The sequence below is a fragment of the Triticum dicoccoides genome, chromosome 7A (assembly GCF_002162155.2).
Source record: "Triticum dicoccoides isolate Atlit2015 ecotype Zavitan chromosome 7A, WEW_v2.0, whole genome shotgun sequence".
NCBI lineage: Eukaryota > Viridiplantae > Streptophyta > Magnoliopsida > Poales > Poaceae > Triticum > Triticum dicoccoides.
Window position 1 is genome coordinate 89671182 of NC_041392.1, and position 12831 is coordinate 89684012.

Sequence of the window (12831 nt, forward strand, 5' to 3'; positions counted from 1 at the left end):
TTCATGGGCCATAGGAAAGAGGGAAGGCAGCCCACAAGGGGCAGCGGCGCTCCCTCCCTATAGGGAGTCCGAATTGGACTAGGGAGGGGGCGCCCCCCTTTCCTTCTCCTCTTCATCTCCCTTCCTTCCTTCCTTCCCCTTCTCCTCCTAGTAGGACTAGGAAAGGAGGAATCCTACTCCTACTAGGAGGAGGATTCCTCCTCCCTTGGCGCGCCACTAGGGTCGGCTGGCCTCCCCCTTGCTCCTTTATATATGGGGGCAGGGGGCACCCTAGGACACAGAAGTTGATTGTTTCCAGCCGTGTGCGGTGCCCCCCTCCACCACAATCCACATCGGTCATATCGTAGTGGTGCTTAGGCGAAGCCCTGTTCCGGTAGTGTAGTGACCAGACCTCAAACAGTCTGATCTCTGTGCATCAGTGTCACCCCTGGATTGGTAATGCTGACACGCACAGTACTTGAGGATTTATAACAGAGTAGCAATCACACACTTATTACATCGAATGTCACAAAAGACAACTTATTACAATAAATATGGCTTAAGGCCATCTAATACGATAACAACGGAAGGCTTGGAAAATAAAGTGAGTCCATCAACTCCAACGACATCACTGAGTGAAAGACCACGACCTAAGGCACCTTACTCGTCGCCTGAAAAGTTTGCAACATGAACGTTGCAGCTCGAAAACGGGTTAGCACATGGAATATGCTGGCAATGTAACACAAGGGAGTAATGAACAGAATAATGCTATCACTACATGCATATTTGGCTGGTGGAGCCTGTATGGTTAATGTGTTTTGCGGAAAAGCCATTTTTTCCTACAACAAAGGAATAAATTTTATTTAACTATCATGGTGGTTGTTAAACATTGAGAAGGTTCACCCAATTAAGCATCATCATTAAACCCAATCAAATTATATTAAGAGTGATGAGATCCACATGATAATCCAAGAACTAGCTACTCAAGATGTCCATTACCGGGGACACGGCTAACCATGATTAGTTTGTACACTCTGCAGAGGTTTGTGCACTTTTCCCCACAAGACTCGATCTCCTCCGTTGGATTTCTCGCACTACATTATGTTAGAGAAACGGATGACCGAGACACAGTCTTTCCGAAGAGGTCCCCTTAACCGATAGATATGCATGTACACCTACAATCCCCTACATCTGCTAGCCCATCATGGAAAGGTTTCCCACAACTTACTCAACTATGCCAGAGCCCATAATGGCATGTGGCTGCACACGGAAGTTTCTAGCATGAATAATTTTATGATCCCTTTGAGTCTGGGTGGCAGTCCATAGGAGAATCACACGGTACCCTGGGATTTCCAAAAATACAGGCAACACTGGGTTCCCCAGGTGCCTCAATCCACCTAGATGTGTATTAAAGTTGCCACCTTAAATTAACCATTAATTAATAATACTCACATCTGTCATGAATACACTCAAGCCCAAACCACATCTATGAACATAGCATAGCAATATAAGCAACATAGAAGTAACTCCCAAAGGTTTGTTAATAAACATGACAATATGTACTACCTCATCTACTTCCCAAAACCCACATATTAATCAGATCCTAATCATGCAATTATTTGAGGATTGATCTAATGCAATAAAACTGGGTAGTAAAGAGGTATGATCAAAGTGTTACTTGCCTTGCTGATGATCCGTGAAACCTAGAGAATCGTAGTAGCATGCTTCACACTCCGGGTACTCTATCGCAAACAAACAAGCATACAATAAGCAATCAAGCAAAGATGCACGGGTAAAACTCAAATAAGAAGATCTAACCAGAAAGTTCAACTTAAGAACTCCGGTTTACAAAAAGAATCAAATCGAACGAAGCAACAAAATTCAAACTGCGAAAGAAACAAGCTTCGATTACTAATCTGGACTAAAGTCAAATTTTACAGTAGCAAAAACTTGTTTAAGTTGATTAAACAGAAAGAGGGCTTCGAGACGAAACTCTAGGCGCTTGAATCGCCTGATTCCGATAAACGAGCGAAAAAATAAACTAAAACGAAAATCGGATCAGAAATCGCGATCGAAAATAATCGCGAAAAATCCGAGAAAAAGAAAAACTGACAAACAGGCTAACGAACGAACGTTCGCTGTCTGCGGCTAAACGGTGAAAATCGTTTGTTAAAACAAACGAACGGACGGGCGTTCGCTAAATAAATAAACCGACGGAAAACCGATGAATCGATCTAAAAATGAACTAGGGTTTATAAAAAACTGAACGGTTTTAAAAGAAAAACCGGCGGCGGCTACCTCGAGTCCTGCGGGATTCCGGCGGGGCAGCGGCGGCGGCGGCGCGGCGGCTCGGGCTAGGGTTTGCGAGGAGGCGCGGGACGGCTGGGATGTCGGGGTCCCCGGGTCGCGGCTTAAAAAGGCCGGCCTGAGGTGTCCTGGTCGGGTATGGCCCGGAGTCGGTTACACCTTAAAAAAACAATCCGACGCGTAGAAAAAGAAAGAAAAGAAATACTAAACGGACTCCAAAAATCTCGAAATAAATTTTTCCCGTCCTCTAAAAATATGCAGGACAAGGTGAACATTTATTTAGGCCTATAATGCAATTTTGAAAAACGTATATTTTTCCTAATTCAAATAAAATAGCGATAAAACTCCGAATAAAATTCTTATTTGATTTTAATTTTAAATCTCCAATATTTCTTTATTTTGAGGAAGTCATTTTATCCTCTCTCTCTCTCTTTTATTTTTATAAAAGAAATATTCGAAGAGAAAATAATTAAAATCAAACGATCCTCTTTTCAAAATTCGAGAAAACTCAAATATGAAAATAACGAAATTCCCAACTCTCTCCGTGGGTCCTTGAGTTGCGTAGAATTTCTAGGATCAAGCCAAAATACAATAAAATATGATATGAAATGATGACCTAATGTATAACATTTCAAATTAAAAATTTGAGATGTTACAGGTAACATCATCATCACCGTCATCACGCCGTCGTGCCGACGAAGCTCTCCCTCGACGCTCTGCTGGATCGTGAGTTCGTGGGACGTTACCGAGCCGAACGTGTGCAGATCGCGGAGGTGCCGTACTTTCGGTACTAGAATCGGTCGATCGTGAAGACGTACGACTACATCAACCGCGTTGTCATAACGCTTCCGCTTACGGTCTACAAGGGTACGTGGACAACACTCTCCCCTCTCGTTGCTATGCATTACCATGATCTTGCGTGTGCATAGGAATTTTTTTGAAATTACTATGTTCCCCAACAAATATATCATTGACTACATGTTATCATACTTAATGAAATACTCTATTGTTTACTTAATACTTTTAGATACATGTTGGATAGCGGTCTTGGGTGGAGTAATGGCTATAGATGCAGTTGGATAATGGTCTACGGATATTGGGACGTGATGCTCATATGTTTATTATGAAATGGATAGTTATTATAGTTATAAAAACAACAATTTAATCGACATGCAACTACAATTTGTTCACCTCACCATGCTATCTTTTGGATAGAAACCACTAGTGAACCTATGGACACCGGTTCATTCTTCTTCCTATTTCTTTGAACCTCGATCGAACACACTTTTACAATTCCTTACATTTACTTTCTTGCTGCAATCAAATCTTTCATACACTCATGCATTTAGTCCATATAACTAGCAAAGTTAGTGAGATTGACAACCTCATTAGTTTCGTTAGGGGACAAGGGATTTTTTTATTTCTGTGTGCCGATATTGATAATTGGTTGTTTTGCAACTCTTACTGGTTTGACAAACCTTAAGCTCATCCACTTCAGGGAAATTGCGGCTTCCAAACTCTTGCACTCGAGGGCCCAACACCTAATGCAATACTCGGTTTTATTTAATATTTTGAGATGCACGAAAGTGGAAAAGAACAACCTGATTCCATATGAGAATACATTATTTTGATCATAAAATGGCTGTTCGAATTAGGTACTAAGTTTTGCTACACATATAATACGATACTACTACACATATTTTCAACGCTTGTTCGCCTCTAGCCTCGTCCCTCCGATGCGATGGATCGCATGTCGCTTCTTTGGTGCAGTCTTGGGTGTCGCCGCAGAGGCCTCTTCGGGGTCGGACACTAGCATCACTGGCGATGACGGCAGTGGCCCGACGGATGTGAAGGAGACAGATCCATTTCTTTGAGTAGGAGTGGAGAAAGTGAGTGGCGGGAGGATTAGTTAAGTAGATAGGTGGTGGAAGTACCGTAGGCGCTTTCATGTCTAAAATCGCCTCCAAGTTTCACATAATACATGCGGTTTCACAATCACAACCACCTTCGGCTTTTACTATAGGTGATTTCAAATTTCCAACCGCCTTGACCATAGATATGGCCATCTCCGTTGGAATATTATAGGCGGCTTTGGGACATACAGACATAACCGCCTTGGGGCGTTGCTAATGTTTGTTGTTCTATAGTGCATGGACGCAATGCCGGAGGAGAAGGGGTCACCAATGCTGGGAAAGGAAGGGAAGAAGGGGTAAATAAGAAGTTGACATGTGAGCCCACATCCAATTTAATGGTCAACTGAGCGGAGTTGACATTTAGATGCCATGTGAACCCGATGAGTAGGCCCAATCTTCATAATCATACTCAGATTTAATCAAGTGGGCGATCATGTTTTTTTGCAACGAAAAGCCAAATTAGTGGTATGCTTCAATGAAAGTTTTAAAAGTTGTAGATTTTTTGAAACCCTAACCTGCTATATAATGGTATAGTTTTATGCTATTTACTCTAGTTCTTGTAGTACTTTGATGAATTGTTGTCATTTTCCTTCCAAGACAAAAAGAAAGTGCAATGTAATTAGCATCATGCATAGGCCTGCATAAATTTGTCGACCAGTCCCATGCTGGCACAACTTCAAGTTAATTGTTTTGTGGAGCAGTAGGCTATCATAAACCCCACATACCTCACTATCATTAAATAAATGTCATCTACATAGTCATCCTTTGTCACCCTAGTTTCATATTTAGGAAACTGAAAATGTCATGGTCATTGTCGTTTTCAGTGACCCAACAAATGCATAAGGCTGGTCGTAATGGTAGTATCATAGCTAGTATCATGCATGCCAACTAGGTAATTTTTATGAGGTGTCATAGAATTAAATGAAGAAAGAGAGGGTTGAATATCATATCATGATACCGTATCATAATAAATGCTATGCTACTATGTGTCATGCATGGCAATAAATAAGGTACTACATGATACTACTCTATGATATTATGCATTAGAGGGGTAGTATCATAGACTAGTATCATATGCATGATACTACTATATGATACTCTCCATTACAACCAGCCTAAGCAACCATTTCCACAGTACGAGCGTGCCTAGACTCAGGCACACCCGGATTACTATTTTCGAAGTCGGCGCACTCCCAAATTGTAATGATACTAGCAATCATTATTAGCAGACAACCTAAACTAAGCACCAATGATAGAGTCACATCTCTAAACCCTAATTAAATATAAATAGAGTCGTCATGGTTAGCTATCTGTTCATACAAAAATCACATTGGCTCTATTATCTTCGCCTAGGAAATTAAACCATGAAAGCCACATGCGAACAACTGCACACGAGCTATCTTAGACTAAATTAATCTGCTCATCCTATATAACTATATAGATAATCCACACTAACCTATTTATGCGCATGCAAATATAACATTTTAAAGCACCCGCAAAAAATATAACATTTTAATATGCAACCATGCATGAAAAATGATTTCTATTTTATTAAGCTACTTAACGATATTCAATAAATAATTTATAATCAAATAATAATCAAATATAGTAAATTTTCAGTTCTTATATTATCAAAATATAATCGGTTCCAGATTAAAAAAATATAAGCGATTCCCGCAGTAACATATGGGGTATCATCTAGTTACTCAAGTTATGGAATACAGTTACTGCTAAAACCCGTATCATTGAGTTAAAACATAGGGCAAGAAACGACAATTCTAAAGGGTGCCTAGGTTCTTCTACACCTTTTTAATTAATCGATGAGGCAAATCTTTTGCCACCGTTTCAAAAAAACGGTGCCCAGGTTCTTCTACACCTAGTGAACACTGAACAATACATTTTAAAAAACTAAAAAAAGTCAAATAAGTCTGAAAATTTTAGGCATCCAAGATGCTCATGTGCGCTAGGAGTGTGCATATTTCTTGGTGTTTACACATCTGAGGAGCTCGTACAAAAAAATCAGCTTCGAATAGTGTTATTTTTCAAAGTTTCTCATACACCTGCTTTTTTAGCAGGAACTTCTCAGATGTCCAAACACCAATAAAAATTAAACACACCTTGCGCACATGAGCATCTTGAATTTTACTATTTTATTTGAATTTACTGTTCACATCCAGGTGTAGATACACCTGGGTGCAGAATTGCCTCTCTAGGAAAGAAAACTTTATCCATAAGCACTGGCAACGGTAAAATGAGCATCAGTGTGGCCACAAGAATTTAACATGATTCTTTATTCATCTTAGCACATAATAAAACTAACAACAAACCGAGGAAGTACATTAATCGCCTAGTTCACCGATGGACATAATATTACGCCCATCGACCGAAAAACCCGCGTCATCAGTTAAAAATATCGATGGCGGGTTTTTACCATGAATATTGACCGCAACGACGGCACGACCGGAGCACGGACACGACAGGAAGACCATGGCGCCAATAGGATGGCAGCATGGCATCTGCACTTCGATCGCTGGCATCTTTCCTTTGCTGGGCAGACGCCATTGCTAGAAGCTTGGCACGACTCCATGGGATGCAACTTGAAACCCTACACTGTTGTCGGAGAAGGAGAGCCAGAATTTGGCCGCCTCGCCGGCGCTCATGCTGTCGTCCGCCGCGGGGCGTTTGACGAAGCGGCCCTTGATCCTGGGCCGCGCCTCGGCGTACGCCTTGCGGGAGGCGTAGCGGATGGTCTTGTGGAACTTGCGGTTCTTGCGCTTCTCGCGGTACCGCCTGACCCTCTCCGCCCTGTCCGCCGCCGACGGGACGACGACAGCCTCCGACGGCGACCACGAGGGGGTCCACGCAGCAGAGGCGTCCGCGGCGAGGCCGGGCTGCAGCCACAACGGCGCGACACCGCCGTCCGATGGCACGCTTCCGCCGGCGCCGGTGGCCACGAGATTGACGTCGGAGAGCAGGTCAAACAGGCTCATCTCGACGCCGCCGCCGTTACTGAAGCCGGACGAGCCGCTGCTGGGGCTCCCCTGCCCCTGCCCCGGCCCCGGCGTCGGCCAGGACGAGCCGCCTTCGTCGTCAGCCACGAAGAGGTCGTACACGCCGGAGGTCGCCGCCACGGCGGCCGTCAGCGGCACGCGGTCGTGGCGGGAGGCCAGAGGGTTCGCGGAGTGGACAGCCGCGTCGCAGGGCACGCAGAGAGCCGCCGCGTCCGCCGGACAGTACAAGGCCGCCGCGCCGCCGCAGACCGCGCAGGCGGCACCGGCGCCGCCATTGGGGCTCGTGCTGCCTTCGCTCTCCATGCCCTTGTCCTCTGCCGGCTTTGTCACTCCGCTGGGGAGGATTTCTCGGTTTGATCGGTCAACGGAGCAATCACCGAGTGTGTGTGTGTGTGTGAGTGTGAAGCGGGAGTGAGCTGCTGAGCTGCATAAATAGCTGAGGTGGAGGGAGAAGGTGGGGTGGGTGACGCGCCCGGGAGGGCACGTGGGCGTCTACTGGCCGCGCAAAGTTGGCACTTGGGTTGATTGGGTTGAGCGAGACTGTAGTTTATGAGGAATTTCCGGCCGACCAGCAACTTATTGTATGCTTGTCTCTTTCGCCAGCGCAGCAGGACGGCGCCGGACAAGTCACGATCAACAAAGACCGACTTTGTAGGCCGGTGTCAACTCTGTTACTGTTACCATGTCCTTCTCGAACCTTCCGCACAGAGAGAGGCGGTCCAGAGGATTACTCGTCTTCTTGTCCTTCCGTCGACGTCTTCACCGGCTCACTCCTCTCATCGGCCGGCCTCCGGTGGCCGCTCTGGCCCTGGGGAGGGGGAGCTCCAGGGCGTAAATAGGTCCCTTGTTTCGGTTAGTTGGGGTTGATGTTCAGGTGGCGGCATAAGTGGTGTTGTCTCATGGGAATAATGTCTTTCTGTTTTCGTCTGTGTTTCATCGGAGCGGCTTTCTATTTCAACAGAGAGTCCGTGTGAGCTTCGGTGGTGGTGGATCTGGTTTCTTCAGATCTTCAGCGCTCATGTTTTGATTTTTGTGATTGTTGGTCGTTATCGGCGGCTTCTCGATCTGAACAGTTGTTTTGCCGATTGATGGGCAACTGCTTGTCCCCTCGTCTTCGTGTATGTGTGTGTGTCTCTCCTCCTCTTCTCTTTGTGATGTTGATGGTTGGGTGGTCTGCTGATGGAACAAGTCGCCTATACTTGCCCTTTGGGACGGGACACTTTCTTGCTCCTCGAAGTCTTTGTTTGTGATGTCTTTTACATGTTTGACGGTAGATTTAGAGCTATCATTTCCCTTCCATAGTCAATGTCCGGGCTCTGGGGAAGGACGGAGGTTGCACCACGGTCGTGCCAGGGAGGTTGAAGATGCCATCCTATGTGAGCTTACCGTCTTCAACCTTTCCAGCACACACAATAGGGCCTATTAGCTTTACAATACATAAACAACTTTGAAGCTGATAGGGGCCTCTATTATCTTTTAGTGACCTCTCCGGAATAGTAGTAGGAGCAACAAAACCACTCCTACTACTTATGAAAAAACCTTTCATACTAACCTGGAAACTTCTGAATCTTAAAGTGAACATGACAATGCTCTATTACTGAATACTTTAGCTCGGAAAAATATGAAGAAAGAGAGGGAAGAGCGGGAAAGATCTAGTAACTGGATTGTTTCCTGTGTTGCTAATATTGGGCACAACAAGGACCAGGTAATTCTTGAAATACATAATTATGTGATCCATCTAATTCCCCTACACAGGAAATCATTTGTGGATGTCATTACCTCTACCCCTCAGGTGATGGAAGTGAATGGTGATGATGATAGCAACATGAATGTCTCTACTGATTATGTGGTGCAATATCCAATTACCTCTCTCGATGTTTTTGATGATATCCTCCCTACTCCTCCACTAGCTTCTGAGATGAATTTGAGGTTCGACTTGGGATATGTACAAAAATAATCTGAAGTGAGTAAATGAGAGGGCTACAATTGCTATCAAAAAGTGGAATTTGGAAGGTACTCTTCTAGTTTAAAGTTCTAGCTAATTCATTTGATCTATTGTCTGATAATGATCTTATGCTAAGGGGCACTAAAATGGGTGTTTTAGTACCTGGAAATGATTTTTCCTACATAGACATTGTTAGAGAACTTGATAAATCTAGGAATAACTTGGACGATAAGTGTAATCCTATCCAAGATGTCATGGATGATCAGTTAATGTTTATCAATGAAAAAGGGGATAAGACTCCCGTTAATATGGCCTGGTGCCCTAAGAGAGATTTAGAGATGGATGACTCTACAAAACGAGATCCAAGAAAAAAAGAAATAGGAAGTGAATGTGATTGTGTATAGACCTATTACTAGGAGTCAGAAAGTAGCAGTTGAGATCCCTAAAAGTGATGGTAATTCTTCCCACTCCCCTAGTAGAAGTACATGGCAACATAAAAAGAACTAGAGATAGAAATGAGAGGTCCATTCTGGAAATGCAGAGGGGCGGGGAAGAATGGAATGTCTACTTGTATCTCTAATATTATTTTTTATCATTTCCAAGATTTTATTTGTTTACAAGAAACTAGCAAGAAGTTCTCTACTAGTTATTTCAGCAATGTTGATTCCTATTATGTGTTTACCTGGGAATGGATTCCTTGTAGAGGTAGAGCCGGTGGTGTCCTTTGTTGTTTAAAAAAGAGAAAGTGGATATTGTTCTCCTTGCTAAAGGAAAATATGTTTTGCAAGTCATTCTAGAGTATTTAATTATTAAGACTATATGGGCCCTAGCTACTTGCTGTTTATGGGGTAGCTCAAGATGATGCTAAGTTAGATTTTTTAAACAGAGCTAGCTAGTTTTTGTGGTAATGTAAAAATTCCTTTTCTTATGGGGGTTATTTTAATATCTTAAGGCATGGCGGGGATATGAATAAGAGAATGAAATGTTTTCGGTATAATGATATTCTTTAACTCAATCATTCATAATTCTAGTTCGAGAGAACCTTTTATAAGTGGTGGAAAGTACACGTGGACTAATAATCAAAAGCATCTGACTCTTGAGAAAATTTATAGGATCCTCATGCCTAGTGATTGGGTGGACCTTTTTCCTTCAATGACTGGACAAGAATTGGTCAGAGATGTCCCTAACCATAATCACCTATTATTATCCACCGAGAATAACCATGTTACAACAATCCTGATTAATGAGGAAGTATACCTATTACAACAATCCTGATGAGAGTTGGCATTAAAAGCCCTCAATGATTAATGAGATCCTGATTAATGAGGAAGTATACCTATTACAACAATCTCATCAGAGATTGTTATTGAAAGGATATTAAAAGCCCTCATATTCCAGAAAATTGCTAATGAAAAATAAAATAAAAGGAACTATACATTCCTTCTCGGTTGATGGTGTTACTATTGAGGGTATTAACAACCTATAAAAACCTTTTTGGTCCATGCCCTGGGAATATTTTCCATTTATCCCCAGATACATGGTCTATAGATGAGAAACTCGTTGGTTCTTAAAATGAAAAAAATTAATTAGACCTTTCACTATAGAAGAAGTTTAAATGATTTTATTTGCATGGATAAAATAGAGCTCCTAGTCCTGAACTCCTGAGAACATCCCTACTGTGTTTCTTCAGCGTTGTTGGGAGGTAATTCAATTTGATATTATGACATGTTCCATGCTTTCCATGTTGGCACTCTAGATGCGCAAAGACTCAATTATGGGATAATTACTCATCTCCCTAAAATTTCTGCTGCTAACAGAATACAACAACTTTGTCCGCTATTTGTCTCCTTTGCAAGTGGATTGATAAGATCCTTGGCATCCGATGGGGATCCTTTGTAGATAGTTTGATTAGTATAACTAGAGTGTTTTTATTAATAATAAGAATATTAGATTTGATAAAGCGTACGGTAAAGTCAATTGGGAATTCGTGATGGAATGCCGTGTGTTGAGAGGATTTTGTCATGTTTGGTGTAATTGGATAAAAAGTGTGTTATACAATGGGACTGTCAGTGTTAAACTTAATAACACTACTAGACCATATTTTCAAAGTCATAAGGGGTTAATGCAAGAGGACCCTCTCTCCCCCTTATTGTTGAGTTTGGGTGTTGAGTGTCTATCCAATATGGTTAAGAATACTTAGAAAAATGATTTACTTAGTAGCCTAGCTCCTAATTTGATTGAAGGATGTTGCAACCCTACAATATGCAGATGACATAGTTCTATGTATTGATCATTACCCGGATAAGGCTATCAATATGAAACCCCTCTCATATATATTTGAGCTCATGTGTGGCCTCAAAATCAATTTCCAAGAAAGTAAATATATTTTGATACCATCCTTGATTTTTGTGTTGAGTTGTTTGGTTGTGTTACTAGTCATTTTGTTATGAAATACCTAGGAGTTCTTGTGGGTTTTGTTGCCTTGCACTATTCTGATTGGGATTATATTGAGAATAAATATATCAAGAAATGTGATGCATGTCTAGCTAATTCTGCTTCTATGGGTGGTAGAACCATTCTTCTAAATTCCAATGTTTCCAGCATATCATTTTATCATATGTCCTTGTTCTTGATGAACAAAACCTTTGTTGGCAAGCTTGATAAACACAAAAGAAATTTCTTCTGGCGGAGAAAAGGAGGCATAAAAAGATATTAATTGGTTAAGTCGTCTAGACTGTGTAGATCTAAGAATAAGGGAGGTATGGGCATTACAGATTTGAGAAGACAAAACATTAGTCTTATTGTGAAGTGGTTGTGGAAACTTAGCATTATTCAGGCCTTTGGCAAGGTACTTCTAAAGCTAAGTATATGAAGAGAGATACTATAGCTATTGTTAAGGAAAGATCATCTAATTCTCCTATTTGGAAAGTCATCCTTAAAGTCAAAAACATGTATATGTTGGGTACGGATGTTTCTGTAAAGTGGGGATGTGGATAAGCTTTGGAAAGACCTGGGATGATAACATTCCTTTGTGGATAAATTCCCTCAATTATTTGATATTTGCAACATCATGATTGCAATATTAAAGAGGGTGATGGGGTCAATGTTTTTATTTTTTGAGGAGAATACGAACCCCTAAGTTGTTGGAACAATGGGAGTACATTAAGTTCAATTGTGCTCGTTTACTGTCTTCTCCGGAACATGGTGTTGTTTCCTGGAAATTTGGGGTTAATAAAAGATTTCTACTGAAATGCAAATTTTCCTTTGGCAATTATTCCAAGATGTAGTTTTGACTATGGATATGATGTAGAGAAGGAATTGGCCCGGTAACCTAAATGTTCATTATGTGGGGAGAGGGAAACCTCCCAACACATGTTCTTTCTTTCTCAGTTGCTAGGTTGGATTGGCATACTATGGGCTCGGTCTTTGGGACCGATCAGTGCCCAAATAGTTTATGCTAGTTCTTTGCCTGGTGCTATACTTTATTTCTGTATGGGGAAAACTTTTACATTATCAACTTAGCGCTTGCTTGTTGGATTATCAAGAATTTTCGCAAACAAACCAACCTTCGAATTCAAGTTGCCTCAATCTCCATTTGAATTTGTGGCATTTTGTGCGTCTCTAACATCTTGAGCAGGTTTACAGAAGGCTAGGGACTTGGATGCTTTAAGGTACG

The 12831-nt window shown here is 42.0% G+C and overlaps 1 protein-coding gene across 1 annotated transcript; it reads right to left on the minus strand.

Moving 5' to 3' along the window:
* Window positions 1-6461: 6461 nt before the first annotated feature.
* On the minus strand, window positions 6462-7591 carry LOC119328299 (zinc finger protein CO3-like). Its single transcript, XM_037601306.1, has one exon. It carries the CDS (start codon window positions 7511-7513, stop codon window positions 6764-6766), a length of 750 nt encoding a protein of 249 aa, XP_037457203.1. The 5' UTR covers window positions 7514-7591; the 3' UTR covers window positions 6462-6763.
* Window positions 7592-12831: the final 5240 nt, after the last annotated feature.

Coding starts and splice junctions, on each gene's coding strand:
- LOC119328299 (XM_037601306.1), bottom strand. CDS start 7,513: ATGGAGAGCGAAGGCAGCACGAGCCCCAATGGCGGCGCCGGTGCCGCC.